This window comes from Nerophis lumbriciformis, linkage group LG06, assembly GCF_033978685.3.
Source record: "Nerophis lumbriciformis linkage group LG06, RoL_Nlum_v2.1, whole genome shotgun sequence".
Classification (NCBI taxonomy): domain Eukaryota; kingdom Metazoa; phylum Chordata; class Actinopteri; order Syngnathiformes; family Syngnathidae; genus Nerophis; species Nerophis lumbriciformis.
In genome coordinates, this window is record NC_084553.2 from 3,805,540 (window position 1) to 3,825,950 (window position 20,411).

Here is a 20,411-nt window from a genome sequence, read left to right on the forward strand (position 1 = left end):
TAGAATCACCATGTCACACATGTCCTACATCACTATTGTGAAGAATGGCTGGGTGAAAGGGAATAGAATCACCATGTCCTACATCACTATTGTGAAGGATGACTGTGTGAAAGGGAATATAATCACCATGTCCTACATCACTATTGTGAAGAATGACTGTGTGAAAGGGAATAGAATCACCATGTCCTACATCACTATTGTGAAGAATGACTGTGTGAAAGGGAATATAATCACCATGTCACACATGTCCTACATCACTATTGTGAAGAATGACTGTGTGAAAGGGAATAGAATCACCATGTCACACATGTCCTACATCACTATTGTGAAGAATGACTGTGTGAAAGGGAATATAATCACCATGTTCTACATCACTATTGTGAAGAATGACTGTGTGAAAGGGAATAGAATCACCATGTCACACATGTCCTACATCACTATTGTGAAGGATGACTGTGCGAAAGGGAATATAATCACCATGTCCTACATCACTATTGTGAAGGATGACTGTGTGAAAGGGAATAGAATCACCATGTCCTACATCACTATTGTGAAGAATGACTGTGTGAAAGGGAATAGAATCACCATGTCCTACATCACTATTGTGAAGGATGACTGTGTGAAAGGGAATATAATCACACATGTCCTACATCACTATTGTGAAGGATGACTGTGTGAAAGGGAATAGAATCACCATGTCCTACATCACTATTGTGAAGAATGACTGTGTGAAAGGGAATATAATCACCATGTTCTACATCACTTTTGTGAAGGATGACTGTGTGAAAGGGAATAGAATGACCATGTCACACATGTCCTACATCGCTATTGTGAAGGATGACTGTGTGAAAGGGAATATAATCACCATGTCCTACATCACTATTGTGAAGAATGACTGTGTGAAAGGGAATAGAATCACCATGTCCTACATCACTATTGTGAAGGATGACTGTGTGAAAGGGAATAGAATCACCATGTCCTATATCACTATTGTGAAGAATGACTGTGTGAAAGGGAATAGAATCACCATGTCCTACATCACTATTGTGAAGGATGACTGTGTGAAAGGGAATATAATCACCATGTCACACATGTCCTACATCACTATTGTGAAGAATGACTGTGTGAAAGGGAATAGAATCACTATTGTGAAGAATGACTGTGTGAAAGGGAATATAATCACCATGTCCTACATCACTATTGTGAAGGATGACTGTGTGAAAGGGAATATAATCACCATGTCCTACATCACTATTGTGAAGGATGACTGTGTGAAAGGGAATAGAATCACCATGTCACACATGTCCTACATCACTATTGTGAAGAATGGCTGGGTGAAAGGGAATAGAATCACCATGTCCTACATCACTATTGTGAAGGATGACTGTGTGAAAGGGAATATAATCACCATGTCCTACATCACTATTGTGAAGAATGACTGTGTGAAAGGGAATAGAATCACCATGTCCTACATCACTATTGTGAAGAATGACTGTGTGAAAGGGAATATAATCACCATGTCACACATGTCCTACATCACTATTGTGAAGAATGACTGTGTGAAAGGGAATAGAATCACCATGTCACACATGTCCTACATCACTATTGTGAAGAATGACTGTGTGAAAGGGAATATAATCACCATGTTCTACATCACTATTGTGAAGAATGACTGTGTGAAAGGGAATAGAATCACCATGTCACACATGTCCTACATCACTATTGTGAAGGATGACTGTGTGAAAGGGAATATAATCACCATGTCCTACATCACTATTGTGAAGGATGACTGTGTGAAAGGGAATATAATCACCATGTCCTACATCACTATTGTGAAGTATGACTGTGTGAAAGGGAATATAATCACCATGTCCTACATCACTATTGTGAAGAATGACTGTGTGAAAGGGAATAGAATCACCATGTCCTACATCACTATTGTGAAGGATGACTGTGTGAAAGGGAATATAATCACCATGTCCTACATCACTATTGTGAAGGATGACTGTGTGAAAGGGAAAAGAATCACCATGTCCTACATCACTATTGTGAAGGATGACTGTGTGAAAGGGAATATAATCACCATGTCCTACATCACTATTGTGAAGGATGACTGTGTGAAAGGGAAAAGAATCACCATGTCCTACATCACTATTGTGAAGGATGACTGTGTGAAAGGGAATAGAATCACCATGTCCTACATCACTATTGTGAAGGATGACTGTGTGAAAGGGAATATAATCACCATGTTCTACATCACTATTGTGAAGAATGACTGTGTGAAAGGGAATATAATCACCATGTCCTACATCACTATTGTGAAGGATGACTGTGTGAAAGGGAATAGAATCACCATGTCCTACATCACTATTGTGAAGGATGACTGTGTGAAAGGGAATAGAATCACCATGTCCTACATCACTATTGTGAAGGATGACTGTGTGAAAGGGAATAGAATCACCATGTCCTACATCGCTATTGTGAAGGATGACTGTGTGAAAGGGAATAGAATCACCATGTCCTACATCACTATTGTGAAGGATGACTGTGTGAAAGGGAATAGAATCACCATGTCCTACATCACTATTGTGAAGAATGACTGTGTGAAAGGGAATATAATCACCATGTTCTACATCACTTTTGTGAAGGATGACTGTGTGAAAGGGAATAGAATGACCATGTCACACATGTCCTACATCGCTATTGTGAAGGATGACTGTGTGAAAGGGAATATAATCACCATGTCCTACATCACTATTGTGAAGAATGACTGTGTGAAAGGGAATAGAATCACCATGTCCTACATCACTATTGTGAAGGATGACTGTGTGAAAGGGAATAGAATCACCATGTCCTATATCACTATTGTGAAGAATGACTGTGTGAAAGGGAATAGAATCACCATGTCCTACATCACTATTGTGAAGGATGACTGTGTGAAAGGGAATATAATCACCATGTCACACATGTCCTACATCACTATTGTGAAGAATGACTGTGTGAAAGGGAATAGAATCACTATTGTGAAGAATGACTGTGTGAAAGGGAATATAATCACCATGTCCTACATCACTATTGTGAAGGATGACTGTGTGAAAGGGAATATAATCACACATGTCCTACATCACTATTGTGAAGGATGACTGTGTGAAAGGGAATAGAATCACCATGTCCTACATCACTATTGTGAAGAATGACTGTGTGAAAGGGAATATAATCACCATGTTCTACATCACTTTTGTGAAGGATGACTGTGTGAAAGGGAATAGAATGACCATGTCACACATGTCCTACATCGCTATTGTGAAGGATGACTGTGTGAAAGGGAATATAATCACCATGTCCTACATCACTATTGTGAAGAATGACTGTGTGAAAGGGAATAGAATCACCATGTCCTACATCACTATTGTGAAGGATGACTGTGTGAAAGGGAATATAATCACACATGTCCTACATCACTATTGTGAAGGATGACTGTGTGAAAGGGAATAGAATCACCATGTCCTACATCACTATTGTGAAGAATGACTGTGTGAAAGGGAATATAATCACCATGTTCTACATCACTTTTGTGAAGGATGACTGTGTGAAAGGGAATAGAATGACCATGTCACACATGTCCTACATCGCTATTGTGAAGGATGACTGTGTGAAAGGGAATATAATCACCATGTCCTACATCACTATTGTGAAGAATGACTGTGTGAAAGGGAATAGAATCACCATGTCCTACATCACTATTGTGAAGGATGACTGTGTGAAAGGGAATAGAATCACCATGTCCTATATCACTATTGTGAAGAATGACTGTGTGAAAGGGAATAGAATCACCATGTCCTACATCACTATTGTGAAGGATGACTGTGTGAAAGGGAATATAATCACCATGTCACACATGTCCTACATCACTATTGTGAAGAATGACTGTGTGAAAGGGAATAGAATCACTATTGTGAAGAATGACTGTGTGAAAGGGAATATAATCACCATGTCCTACATCACTATTGTGAAGGATGACTGTGTGAAAGGGAATATAATCACCATGTCCTACATCACTATTGTGAAGGATGACTGTGTGAAAGGGAATAGAATCACCATGTCACACATGTCCTACATCACTATTGTGAAGAATGGCTGGGTGAAAGGGAATAGAATCACCATGTCCTACATCACTATTGTGAAGGATGACTGTGTGAAAGGGAATATAATCACCATGTCCTACATCACTATTGTGAAGAATGACTGTGTGAAAGGGAATAGAATCACCATGTCCTACATCACTATTGTGAAGAATGACTGTGTGAAAGGGAATATAATCACCATGTCACACATGTCCTACATCACTATTGTGAAGAATGACTGTGTGAAAGGGAATAGAATCACCATGTCACACATGTCCTACATCACTATTGTGAAGAATGACTGTGTGAAAGGGAATATAATCACCATGTTCTACATCACTATTGTGAAGAATGACTGTGTGAAAGGGAATAGAATCACCATGTCACACATGTCCTACATCACTATTGTGAAGGATGACTGTGTGAAAGGGAATATAATCACCATGTCCTACATCACTATTGTGAAGGATGACTGTGTGAAAGGGAATATAATCACCATGTCCTACATCACTATTGTGAAGTATGACTGTGTGAAAGGGAATATAATCACCATGTCCTACATCACTATTGTGAAGAATGACTGTGTGAAAGGGAATAGAATCACCATGTCCTACATCACTATTGTGAAGGATGACTGTGTGAAAGGGAATATAATCACCATGTCCTACATCACTATTGTGAAGGATGACTGTGTGAAAGGGAAAAGAATCACCATGTCCTACATCACTATTGTGAAGGATGACTGTGTGAAAGGGAATATAATCACCATGTCCTACATCACTATTGTGAAGGATGACTGTGTGAAAGGGAAAAGAATCACCATGTCCTACATCACTATTGTGAAGGATGACTGTGTGAAAGGGAATAGAATCACCATGTCCTACATCACTATTGTGAAGGATGACTGTGTGAAAGGGAATATAATCACCATGTTCTACATCACTATTGTGAAGAATGACTGTGTGAAAGGGAATATAATCACCATGTCCTACATCACTATTGTGAAGGATGACTGTGTGAAAGGGAATAGAATCACCATGTCCTACATCACTATTGTGAAGGATGACTGTGTGAAAGGGAATAGAATCACCATGTCCTACATCACTATTGTGAAGGATGACTGTGTGAAAGGGAATAGAATCACCATGTCCTACATCGCTATTGTGAAGGATGACTGTGTGAAAGGGAATAGAATCACCATGTCCTACATCACTATTGTGAAGGATGACTGTGTGAAAGGGAATAGAATCACCATGTCCTACATCACTATTGTGAAGGATGACTGTGTGAAAGGGAATATAATCACCATGTTCTACATCACTTTTGTGAAGGATGACTGTGTGAAAGGGAATAGAATGACCATGTCACACATGTCCTACATCGCTATTGTGAAGGATGACTGTGTGAAAGGGAATATAATCACCATGTCCTACATCACTATTGTGAAGAATGACTGTGTGAAAGGGAATAGAATCACCATGTCCTACATCACTATTGTGAAGGATGACTGTGTGAAAGGGAATAGAATCACCATGTCCTATATCACTATTGTGAAGAATGACTGTGTGAAAGGGAATAGAATCACCATGTCCTACATCACTATTGTGAAGGATGACTGTGTGAAAGGGAATATAATCACCATGTCACACATGTCCTACATCACTATTGTGAAGAATGACTGTGTGAAAGGGAATAGAATCACTATTGTGAAGAATGACTGTGTGAAAGGGAATATAATCACCATGTCCTACATCACTATTGTGAAGGATGACTGTGTGAAAGGGAATATAATCACCATGTCCTACATCACTATTGTGAAGGATGACTGTGTGAAAGGGAATAGAATCACCATGTCACACATGTCCTACATCACTATTGTGAAGAATGGCTGGGTGAAAGGGAATAGAATCACCATGTCCTACATCACTATTGTGAAGGATGACTGTGTGAAAGGGAATATAATCACCATGTCCTACATCACTATTGTGAAGAATGACTGTGTGAAAGGGAATAGAATCACCATGTCCTACATCACTATTGTGAAGAATGACTGTGTGAAAGGGAATAGAATCACCATGTCCTACATCACTATTGTGAAGAATGACTGTGTGAAAGGGAATATAATCACCATGTCACACATGTCCTACATCACTATTGTGAAGAATGACTGTGTGAAAGGGAATAGAATCACCATGTCACACATGTCCTACATCACTATTGTGAAGAATGACTGTGTGAAAGGGAATATAATCACCATGTTCTACATCACTATTGTGAAGAATGACTGTGTGAAAGGGAATAGAATCACCATGTCACACATGTCCTACATCACTATTGTGAAGGATGACTGTGTGAAAGGGAATATAATCACCATGTCCTACATCACTATTGTGAAGGATGACTGTGTGAAAGGGAATATAATCACCATGTCCTACATCACTATTGTGAAGTATGACTGTGTGAAAGGGAATATAATCACCATGTCCTACATCACTATTGTGAAGAATGACTGTGTGAAAGGGAATAGAATCACCATGTCCTACATCACTATTGTGAAGGATGACTGTGTGAAAGGGAATATAATCACCATGTCCTACATCACTATTGTGAAGGATGACTGTGTGAAAGGGAAAAGAATCACCATGTCCTACATCACTATTGTGAAGGATGACTGTGTGAAAGGGAATATAATCACCATGTCCTACATCACTATTGTGAAGGATGACTGTGTGAAAGGGAAAAGAATCACCATGTCCTACATCACTATTGTGAAGGATGACTGTGTGAAAGGGAATAGAATCACCATGTCCTACATCACTATTGTGAAGGATGACTGTGTGAAAGGGAATATAATCACCATGTTCTACATCACTATTGTGAAGAATGACTGTGTGAAAGGGAATATAATCACCATGTCCTACATCACTATTGTGAAGGATGACTGTGTGAAAGGGAATAGAATCACCATGTCCTACATCACTATTGTGAAGGATGACTGTGTGAAAGGGAATAGAATCACCATGTCCTACATCACTATTGTGAAGGATGACTGTGTGAAAGGGAATAGAATCACCATGTCCTACATCGCTATTGTGAAGGATGACTGTGTGAAAGGGAATATAATCACCATGTCCTACATCACTATTGTGAAGGATGACTGTGTGAAAGGGAATATAATCACCATGTCCTACATCACTATTGTGAAGTATGACTGTGTGAAAGGGAATATAATCACCATGTCCTACATCACTATTGTGAAGAATGACTGTGTGAAAGGGAATAGAATCACCATGTCCTACATCACTATTGTGAAGGATGACTGTGTGAAAGGGAATATAATCACCATGTCCTACATCACTATTGTGAAGGATGACTGTGTGAAAGGGAAAAGAATCACCATGTCCTACATCACTATTGTGAAGGATGACTGTGTGAAAGGGAATATAATCACCATGTCCTACATCACTATTGTGAAGGATGACTGTGTGAAAGGGAAAAGAATCACCATGTCCTACATCACTATTGTGAAGGATGACTGTGTGAAAGGGAATAGAATCACCATGTCCTACATCACTATTGTGAAGGATGACTGTGTGAAAGGGAATATAATCACCATGTTCTACATCACTATTGTGAAGAATGACTGTGTGAAAGGGAATATAATCACCATGTCCTACATCACTATTGTGAAGGATGACTGTGTGAAAGGGAATAGAATCACCATGTCCTACATCACTATTGTGAAGGATGACTGTGTGAAAGGGAATAGAATCACCATGTCCTACATCACTATTGTGAAGGATGACTGTGTGAAAGGGAATAGAATCACCATGTCCTACATCGCTATTGTGAAGGATGACTGTGTGAAAGGGAATAGAATCACCATGTCCTACATCACTATTGTGAAGGATGACTGTGTGAAAGGGAATAGAATCACCATGTCCTACATCACTATTGTGAAGGATGACTGTGTGAAAGGGAATATAATCACCATGTTCTACATCACTTTTGTGAAGGATGACTGTGTGAAAGGGAATAGAATGACCATGTCACACATGTCCTACATCGCTATTGTGAAGGATGACTGTGTGAAAGGGAATATAATCACCATGTCCTACATCACTATTGTGAAGAATGACTGTGTGAAAGGGAATAGAATCACCATGTCCTACATCACTATTGTGAAGGATGACTGTGTGAAAGGGAATAGAATCACCATGTCCTATATCACTATTGTGAAGAATGACTGTGTGAAAGGGAATAGAATCACCATGTCCTACATCACTATTGTGAAGGATGACTGTGTGAAAGGGAATATAATCACCATGTCACACATGTCCTACATCACTATTGTGAAGAATGACTGTGTGAAAGGGAATAGAATCACTATTGTGAAGAATGACTGTGTGAAAGGGAATATAATCACCATGTCCTACATCACTATTGTGAAGGATGACTGTGTGAAAGGGAATATAATCACCATGTCCTACATCACTATTGTGAAGGATGACTGTGTGAAAGGGAATAGAATCACCATGTCACACATGTCCTACATCACTATTGTGAAGAATGGCTGGGTGAAAGGGAATAGAATCACCATGTCCTACATCACTATTGTGAAGGATGACTGTGTGAAAGGGAATATAATCACCATGTCCTACATCACTATTGTGAAGAATGACTGTGTGAAAGGGAATAGAATCACCATGTCCTACATCACTATTGTGAAGAATGACTGTGTGAAAGGGAATAGAATCACCATGTCCTACATCACTATTGTGAAGAATGACTGTGTGAAAGGGAATATAATCACCATGTCACACATGTCCTACATCACTATTGTGAAGAATGACTGTGTGAAAGGGAATAGAATCACCATGTCACACATGTCCTACATCACTATTGTGAAGAATGACTGTGTGAAAGGGAATATAATCACCATGTTCTACATCACTATTGTGAAGAATGACTGTGTGAAAGGGAATAGAATCACCATGTCACACATGTCCTACATCACTATTGTGAAGGATGACTGTGTGAAAGGGAATATAATCACCATGTCCTACATCACTATTGTGAAGGATGACTGTGTGAAAGGGAATATAATCACCATGTCCTACATCACTATTGTGAAGTATGACTGTGTGAAAGGGAATATAATCACCATGTCCTACATCACTATTGTGAAGAATGACTGTGTGAAAGGGAATAGAATCACCATGTCCTACATCACTATTGTGAAGGATGACTGTGTGAAAGGGAATATAATCACCATGTCCTACATCACTATTGTGAAGGATGACTGTGTGAAAGGGAAAAGAATCACCATGTCCTACATCACTATTGTGAAGGATGACTGTGTGAAAGGGAATATAATCACCATGTCCTACATCACTATTGTGAAGGATGACTGTGTGAAAGGGAAAAGAATCACCATGTCCTACATCACTATTGTGAAGGATGACTGTGTGAAAGGGAATAGAATCACCATGTCCTACATCACTATTGTGAAGGATGACTGTGTGAAAGGGAATATAATCACCATGTTCTACATCACTATTGTGAAGAATGACTGTGTGAAAGGGAATATAATCACCATGTCCTACATCACTATTGTGAAGGATGACTGTGTGAAAGGGAATAGAATCACCATGTCCTACATCACTATTGTGAAGGATGACTGTGTGAAAGGGAATAGAATCACCATGTCCTACATCACTATTGTGAAGGATGACTGTGTGAAAGGGAATAGAATCACCATGTCCTACATCGCTATTGTGAAGGATGACTGTGTGAAAGGGAATAGAATCACCATGTCCTACATCACTATTGCGAAGGATGACTGTGTGAAAGGGAATAGAATCACCATGTCACACATGTCCTACATCACTATTGTGAAGAATGACTGTGTGAAAGGGAATATAATCACCATGTCACACATCACTATTGTGAAGGATGACTGTGTGAAAGGGAATATAATCACCATGTCCTACATCACTATTGTGAAGAATGACTGTGTGAAAGGGAATAGAATCACCATGTCCTACATCACTATTGCGAAGGATGACTGTGTGAAAGGGAATAGAATCACCATGTCACACATGTCCTACATCACTATTGTGAAGAATGACTGTGTGAAAGGGAATATAATCACCATGTCCTACATCACTATTGTGAAGGATGACTGTGTGAAAGGGAATAGAATCACCATGTCCTACATCACTATTGTGAAGGATGACTGTGTGAAAGGGAATATAATCACCATGTCCTACATCACTATTGTGAAGGATGACTGTGTGAAAGGGAATAGAATCACCATGTCCTACATCACTATTGTGAAGAATGACTGTGTGAAAGGGAATAGAATCACCATGTCCTACATCACTATTGTGAAGAATGACTGTGTGAAAGGCAATAGAATCACCATGTCCTACATCACTATTGTGAAGAATGACTGTGTGAAAGGGAATAGAATCACCATGTCACACATGTCCTACATCACTATTGTGAAGAATGACTGTGTGAAAGGTAATATAATCACCATGTCCTACATCACTATTGTGAAGAATGACTGTGTGAAAGGGAATAGAATCACCATGTCCTACATCACTATTGTGAAGAATGACTGTGTGAAAGGGAATAGAATCACCATGTCCTACATCACTATTGTGAAGAATGACTGTGTGAAAGGGAATAGAATCGCCATGTCCTACATCACTATTGTGAAGGATGACTGTGTGAAAGGGAATAGAATCACCATGTCCTACATCACTATTGTGAAGGATGACTGTGTGAAAGGGAATAGAATCACCATGTCACACATGTCTTACATCACTATTGTGAAGAATGACTGTGTGAAAGGGAATATAATCACCATGTCACACATGTCCTACATCACTATTGTGAAGGATGACTGTGTGAAAGGGAATATAATCACCATGTCCTACATCACTATTGTGAAGGATGACTGTGTGAAAGGGAATAGAATCACCATGTCCTACATCACTATTGTGAAGGATGACTGTGTGAAAGGGAATAGAATCACCATGTCACACATGTCCTACATCACTATTGTGAAGAATGACTGTGTGAAAGGGAATATAATCACCATGTCCTACATCACTATTGTGAAGGATGACTGTGTGAAAGGGAATATAATCACCATGTCCTACATCACTATTGTGAAGGATGACTGTGTGAAAGGGAATATAATCACCATGTCCTACATCACTATTGTGAAGGATGACTGTGTGAAAGGGAATAGAATCACCATGTCCTACATCACTATTGTGAAGGATGACTGTGTGAAAGGGAATATAATCACCATGTTCTACATCACTATTGTGAAGGATGACTGTGTGAAAGGGAATATAATCACCATGTCCTACATCACTATTGTGAAGAATGACTGTGTGAAAGGGAATAGAATCACCATGTCCTACATCACTATTGTGAAGGATGACTGTGTGAAAGGGAATAGAATCACCATGTCCTACATCACTATTGTGAAGGATGACTGTGTGAAAGGGAATATAATCACCATGTCCTACATCACTATTGTGAAGGATGACTGTGTGAAAGGGAATATAATCACCATGTCCTACATCACTATTGTGAAGGATGACTGTGTGAAAGGGAATATAATCACACATGTCCTACATCACTATTGTGAAGAATGACTGTGTGAAAGGGAATATAATCACCATGTCCTACATCACTATTGTGAAGGATGACTGTGTGAAAGGGAATAGAATCACCATGTCCTACATCACTATTGTGAAGGATGACTGTGTGAAAGGGAATAGAATCACCATGTCACACATGTCTTACATCACTATTGTGAAGAATGACTGTGTGAAAGGGAATATAATCACCATGTCACACATGTCCTACATCACTATTGTGAAGGATGACTGTGTGAAAGGGAATATAATCACCATGTCCTACATCACTATTGTGAAGGATGACTGTGTGAAAGGGAATAGAATCACCATGTCCTACATCACTATTGTGAAGGATGACTGTGTGAAAGGGAATAGAATCACCATGTCACACATGTCCTACATCACTATTGTGAAGAATGACTGTGTGAAAGGGAATATAATCACCATGTCCTACATCACTATTGTGAAGGATGACTGTGTGAAAGGGAATATAATCACCATGTCCTACATCACTATTGTGAAGGATGACTGTGTGAAAGGGAATATAATCACCATGTCCTACATCACTATTGTGAAGGATGACTGTGTGAAAGGGAATAGAATCACCATGTCCTACATCACTATTGTGAAGGATGACTGTGTGAAAGGGAATATAATCACCATGTTCTACATCACTATTGTGAAGGATGACTGTGTGAAAGGGAATATAATCACCATGTCCTACATCACTATTGTGAAGAATGACTGTGTGAAAGGGAATAGAATCACCATGTCCTACATCACTATTGTGAAGGATGACTGTGTGAAAGGGAATAGAATCACCATGTCCTACATCACTATTGTGAAGGATGACTGTGTGAAAGGGAATATAATCACCATGTCCTACATCACTATTGTGAAGGATGACTGTGTGAAAGGGAATATAATCACCATGTCCTACATCACTATTGTGAAGGATGACTGTGTGAAAGGGAATATAATCACACATGTCCTACATCACTATTGTGAAGAATGACTGTGTGAAAGGGAATATAATCACCATGTCCTACATCACTATTGTGAAGGATGACTGTGTGAAAGGGAATATAATCACCATGTCCTACATCACTATTGTGAAGGATGACTGTGTGAAAGGGAATAGAATCACCATGTCACACATGTCTTACATCACTATTGTGAAGAATGACTGTGTGAAAGGGAATATAATCACCATGTCACACATGTCCTACATCACTATTGTGAAGGATGACTGTGTGAAAGGGAATATAATCACCATGTCCTACATCACTATTGTGAAGGATGACTGTGTGAAAGGGAATAGAATCACCATGTCCTACATCACTATTGTGAAGGATGACTGTGTGAAAGGGAATAGAATCACCATGTCACACATGTCCTACATCACTATTGTGAAGAATGACTGTGTGAAAGGGAATATAATCACCATGTCCTACATCACTATTGTGAAGGATGACTGTGTGAAAGGGAATATAATCACCATGTCCTACATCACTATTGTGAAGGATGACTGTGTGAAAGGGAATATAATCACCATGTCCTACATCACTATTGTGAAGGATGACTGTGTGAAAGGGAATAGAATCACCATGTCCTACATCACTATTGTGAAGGATGACTGTGTGAAAGGGAATATAATCACCATGTTCTACATCACTATTGTGAAGGATGACTGTGTGAAAGGGAATATAATCACCATGTCCTACATCACTATTGTGAAGAATGACTGTGTGAAAGGGAATAGAATCACCATGTCCTACATCACTATTGTGAAGGATGACTGTGTGAAAGGGAATAGAATCACCATGTCCTACATCACTATTGTGAAGGATGACTGTGTGAAAGGGAATATAATCACCATGTCCTACATCACTATTGTGAAGGATGACTGTGTGAAAGGGAATATAATCACCATGTCCTACATCACTATTGTGAAGGATGACTGTGTGAAAGGGAATATAATCACACATGTCCTACATCACTATTGTGAAGAATGACTGTGTGAAAGGGAATATAATCACCATGTCCTACATCACTATTGTGAAGGATGACTGTGTGAAAGGGAATATAATCACCATGTCCTACATCACTATTGTGAAGGATGACTGTGTGAAAGGGAATAGAATCACCATGTCACACATGTCCTACATCAGCTGGCTGTAATGTGCCAGTGTTGTGTGAAAGGGGCTGGTGATAAATGTGAGTGTCTGACACCAACAACTGCAGCACTTTCTCCTCCCTCACATCTTGGTCTCCTCCTCCTCCTCCTCCTCCTCCTCCTCCTCCTCCTCCTCCTACCGTTTGGACTGCAGCAGCCTCTCCTCCGCCTGCTGCCTCTCCGCCAGCAGACTCTGCAGGTGCACCACCTCCCTGTGGTAGGACGCCGCCTTGCCCTCCGCCGCCTCCTCCAGCGCCGCCAGTCGGCTGGACGCCTGCTTGCGGTACACCTGCGCACGCACACACACACACACACACACACGCACACACACACACACACACACACACACACACACACACGTGGAGTCAGGGCCATGCGATGTGGAGCGCGGCCATGAAGGAGGCAGACGCTGATGGAGGACGGCGCAGCATCAGCGGAGGACGGCGGGGCGCAGGAAGCGGGACGAGGTGAGCGGCGTGAATGATTTTTGCTGACTCAACAGATGTAGACATGGCACACTTAGAGCGCGTGCTCCTTCATTCGCATCCTGTTGCACTTTTAGTTTGCAATGTCCACACTCTTTGTGGTGCACCTTTTTTTTTTTTAGGCATTCTAGCTCGTAAAATATGGCAAGCACGAGGTGGCTAACAGTTTTAAAGTTGTGTTGTTAGTTTTTCTACCTGAGCTGCTTTTACCACGTCAAGCCCGGAGGGTCCTGAAGTCCTCTGGCCCCCCGGCCTTTAACCTTTACCGAGTAGCAGACCAAAGAGCCAGGGTGAGGCGGCGTGTAGCCAATATGGCCGCCACCTGTGGAACAACCTGCCAGAGAGCCTCAGGACTGCAGGGACCCTTGACTTTTTTTAAAAGGCTAAAGACACACCTTTTCAATCAGGATCATCTGTTTTTTATTATTTTATTGTGTTGTTTTCTGTCTTAATTATCAATATTTCCACTATTATTCTCTATATGTTATGTTTTTATTTACATATTAATGTAATATTTATATTTTATTTTGACATATTTTATCCTATGTTTTATACTAATTATTGTGTTGTTTTCTGTCTTAATTATCAATAGTTCCACTTTTATTCTCTATATGTTACGTTTTTATTAATGTATTAATGTAATATTTATATTTTATTTTGACATATATTTTATTATATGTTTTGACTATTTATTGTGTTGTTTTCTGTCTTAATTATCAATAGTTCCACTATTATTCTCTATATGTTATGTTTTTATTTACATATTAATGTAATATTTATATTTTATTTTGACATATTTTATCCTATGTTTTGTACTATTTATTGTGTTGTTTTCAGTCTTAATTATCAATAGTTCCACTATTATTCTCTATATGTTACGTTTTTATTAATGTATTAATGTAATATTTATATTTTATTTTGACATATATTTTATTATATGTTTGAACTATATATTGTGTTGTTTTCTGTCTTAATTATCAATATTACTACTATTATTATTTATATGCTATGTTTTTATGTATGTATTAATGTAATATTTATATTTTATTTTGACATATTTTATCCTATGTTTTATACTATTTATTGTGTTGTTTTCAGTCTTAATTATCAATAGTTCCACTATTATTCTCTATATGTTACGTTTTTATTAATGTATTAATGTAATATTTATATTTTATTTTGACATATATTTTATTATATGTTTTGATTATTTATTGTGTTTTTTTTTTTTAATTATCAATATTACTACTATTATTATTTATATGTTGTTTTTATGTATGTATTAATGTAATAATTATATTTTATTTTTACATATTTTAACCCTGTTTTATACTATATATATATATATATATATATTTTACCATGTGTTTTGTACTATTTATTGTGTTGTTTTCTGTCTTAATTATCAATATTTCCACTATTATTCTCTATATGTTACGTTTCTATTAATGTATTAATATAATATTTATATTTTATTTTGGCATATATTTTATCATATGTTTTGTACTATTGTGTTGTTTTCTGTCTGGATTATCAATATTTCCACTATTATTCTCTATATGTTATGTTTTTACTAACATATTAATGTAATATTTATACTTGATTTGGACATATTTCATCCTATGTTTTATACTATTTATTGTGTTGTTTTCTTTCTTAATGATCAATATTTCCACTATTATTCTCTATATGTTACGTTTTTATTAACGTATTAATGTAATATTTATATTTTATTTTGACATATATTTTATCATATGTTTTGTACTATTTATTGTGTTGTTTTCTGTCTTAATTATCAATATTTCCACTATTATTCTCTATATGTTATGTTTTTATTTACATATTAATGTAATATTTTTATTTTTATTTTGACATATTTTATCCTATGTTTTATACTATTTATTGTGTTGTTTTCAGTCTTAATTATCAATAGTTCCACTATTATTCTCTATATGTTACGTTTTTATTAATGTATTAATGTAATATTTATATTTTATTTTGACATATATTTTATTATATGTTTTGACTATTTATTGTGTTGTTTTCTTCTTTAATTATCAACATTTCCACTATTATTCTCTATATGTTACCTTTTTATTAACGTATTAATGTAATATTTATATTTTATTTTGACATATATTTTATTATATGTTTTGACTATTTATTGTGTTGTTTTCTTCTTTAATTATCAACATTTCCACTATTATTCTCTATATGTTACCTTTTTATTAACGTATTAATGTAATATTTATATTTTATTTTGACATATATTTTATTATATGTTTTGACTATTTATTGTGTTGTTTTCTTCTTTAATTATCAACATTTCCACTATTATTCTCTATATGTTACCTTTTTATTAGCGTATTAATGTAATATTTATATTTTATTTTGACATATATTAGATCGAAGTTTGATTTGATTTGACTATTCCGCCCATACATATATACTTACATCATGTATATATTACATGTTATTATGAATGTTACTAGATACTACATATATACTTACATCATGTATATATTACATATTATTATGAATGTTACTACATGACATATATACTTACATCATGTATATATTACATGTTATTATGAATGTTACTACAGTATATATATATACTTACATAATGTTATTAAAACCTTAATGGAGGTTTTTGGATGATTTTAGAGCAATTTATAGACGGAATAGAGCAACTACAGTTACCCCCATTGTTAGCTGACTCTTGCTAACGTTTATTTACAATTTAGAATGCATAAAAAAAGTGTTTTACATAAGAATTATGAATGATGGAAAGTGCAGTTCACTTGAAGCTAGTTTTTCCCCCTGAGAGAGGTAACCTAACACAAGATAATTGCCTGCCTGAGAGGAGAAAATGTCAGAATAATTCCTGGCCACAATGACAGCACAGGAAGAGCACTTTCTTCTCGCTTGAGAAGGTTCCATGCAGCCAGAGGACATAATGTCCATTAAGATCTCCATCCTTTGTCTTCCTGACAACACACATTGATGGCAGAGATGATAATAATAATAATAATAATAAATACACCAAGTCCGACAGGAAACTCAAGAATAGAAATGGTCTGTTCCAGGGTCAAAGTGGGGCCTTGAGGAAAACTGTGCTGCATTACCTGCCCAGTAGGGTTGGGTGATGATATCCACACCGAGGGTGGTATCAGTATCGGACACTTCATTTTCATAGTTTTGGTTATTTTCACAAATATCTGTGTTTTTTTGTTTTTTACTCCAATATATGTTTTGTTATTTACTAACTCAGGGAATAAGGAGAAGGCAGAGGGACTTTATTGCCTTTCTTTAGTTATTTAAGGAACTATGTCATTTAGGGAGCACTTGTTTTATTTATTTTGTGATTATTGCCTGAATGTGCGAGTACAGACATATTTCTTTCTTAATTATCAACATTTCCACTGTTATTCTCTATATGTTACGTTTTTATTAATGTATTAATGTAATATTTATATTTTGTTTTGACATATATTTTATCATATGTTTTGTACTATTTATTGTGTTGTTTTCTGTCTTAATTATCAATATAACTACTATTATTCTCCATATTTTATGTTTTTATTTACGTATTAATGTAGTATTTATTTTTTATTTTGACATATTTTAATTGTGTTTTTTTCTGTCTTAATTATCAATATTTCCACTATTATTCTCTATTTGTTATTTTTTTATTAACATATTAATTTAATTCATCCATATTTAATTTTGACATATTTTATCCTATGTTTTATACTATTTATTGTGTTATTTTATTTCTTAATGATCAATATTACTACTATTATTATCTACATGTTATGTTTTTATTTACGTATTAATGTAATATTTATATTTTATTTTGACATATATTTTACCATGTGTTTTGTACTATTTATTGTGTTGTTTTCTGTCTTAATGATCAATATTTCCACTATTATTCTCTATATGTTACATTTTTAGTAACATATTAATGTAATATTTATATTTAATTTTGACATACATTTTATCACATGTTTTGTACTATTTATTGTGTTGTTTTCTTTCTTAATTATCAATATTACAACTATTATTCTCTATTTGTTATGTTTTTATTAACATATTAATTTAATTCATCCATATTTAATTTTGACATATTTTATCCTATGTTTTATACTATTTATTGTGTTATTTTCTTTCTTAATGATCAATATTACTACTATTATTCTCTATATGTTATGTTTTTATTTACGTATTAATGTATTATTCATATTTTATTTTGACATATTTTAATCCTGTTTTATACTTTTTATTGTGTTTTTTTCTGTCTTAATGATCAATATTTCCACTATTATTCTCTATTTGTTATGTTTTTATTAACATATTAATTTAATTCATCCATATTTAATTTTGACATATTTTATCCTATGTTTTATACTATTTATTGTGTTATTTTCTTTCTTAATTATCAATATTACTACTATTATTATCTACATGTTATGTTTTTATTTACGTATTAATGTAATATTTATATTTTATTTTGACATATATTTTACCATATGTTTTGTACTATTTATTGTGTTGTTTTCTGTCTTAATTATCAATATAACTACTATTATTCTCCATATGTTATGTTTTTATTTACGTATTCATGTAATATTTATATTTTATTTTGACATATTTTAATCCTGTTTTATACTTTTTATTGTGTTATTTTCTTTCTTAATGATCAATATTACTACTATTATTATCTACATGTTATGTTTTTATTTACGTATTAATGTAATATTTATATTTTATTTTGACATATATTTTACCATGTGTTTTGTACTATTTATTGTGTTGTTTTCTGTCTTAATTATCAATATTTCCACTATTATTCTCTATATGTTACGTTTATATTAATGTATTAATGTAATATTTATATTTTATTTTGACATATATTTTATCATATGTTTTGTACCATTTATTGTGTTGTTTTCTGTCTTAATTATCAATATTACTACTATTATTCTCCATATGTTATGTTTTTATTTACGTAATAATGTAATATTTATATTTTATTTTGACATATTTTAATCCTGTTTTATACTTTTTATTGTGTTTTTTTCTGTCTTAATTATCAATATTTCCACTATTATTCTCTATTTGTTATGTTTTTATTAACATATTAATTTAATTCATCCATATTTAATTTTGACATATTTTATCCTATGTTTTATACTATTTATTGTGTTATTTTCTTTCTTAATTATCAATAGTTCCACTATTATTCTCTATATGTTACGTTTTTATTAATGTATTAATGTAATATTTATATTTTATTTTGACATATATTTTATCATATGTTTTGTACCATTTATTGTGTTGTTTTCTGTCTTAATCATCAATATTACTACTATTATTCTCCATATGTTATGTTTTTATTTACGTAATAATGTAATATTTATATTTTATTTTGACATATTTTAATCCTGTTTTATACTTTTTATTGTGTTTTTTTCTGTCTTAATTATCAATATTTCCACTATTATTCTCTATTTGTTATGTTTTTATTAACATATTAATTTAATTCATCCATATTTAATTTTGACATATTTTATCCTATGTTTTATACTATTTATTGTGTTATTTTATTTCTTAATGATCAATATTACTACTATTATTATCTACATGTTATGTTTTTATTTACGTATTAATGTAATATTTATATTTTATTTTGACATATATTTGATCATATGTTTTGTACTATTTATTGTGTTGTTTTCTGTCTTAATTATCAATATTACTACTATTATTCTCCATATGTTATGTTTTTATTTACGTATTAATGTAATATTTATATTTTATTTTGACATATTTTAATCCTGTTTTATACTTTTTATTGTGTTTTTTTCTGTCTTAATGATCAATATTTCCACGATTATTCTCTATTTGTTATGTTTTTATCAACATATTAATTTAATTCATCCATATTTAATTTTGA

At 34.9% G+C, this 20,411-nt stretch overlaps 2 protein-coding genes across 2 annotated transcripts in view; one reads left to right on the plus strand and one right to left on the minus strand.

Moving 5' to 3' along the window:
* The window catches only part of LOC133608432 (centrosomal protein of 89 kDa-like), a 185,064-nt gene that overhangs the window by 16,616 nt on the left and 148,037 nt on the right, over nt 1-20,411 (minus strand). The window contains exon 16 of the mRNA XM_061963654.1: nt 14,105-14,253. Within this exon, the coding sequence (XP_061819638.1) occupies nt 14,105-14,253 (149 nt within the window). The remainder of the gene's footprint in view (nt 1-14,104; nt 14,254-20,411) is intronic.
* The window catches only part of LOC133608250 (E3 ubiquitin-protein ligase RNF182-like), a 23,594-nt gene continuing 17,469 nt past the window's right edge, over nt 14,287-20,411 (plus strand). The window contains exon 1 of the mRNA XM_061963455.1: nt 14,287-14,431. Within this exon, the coding sequence (XP_061819439.1) occupies nt 14,377-14,431 (55 nt within the window). The 5' untranslated portion in view covers nt 14,287-14,376. The remainder of the gene's footprint in view (nt 14,432-20,411) is intronic.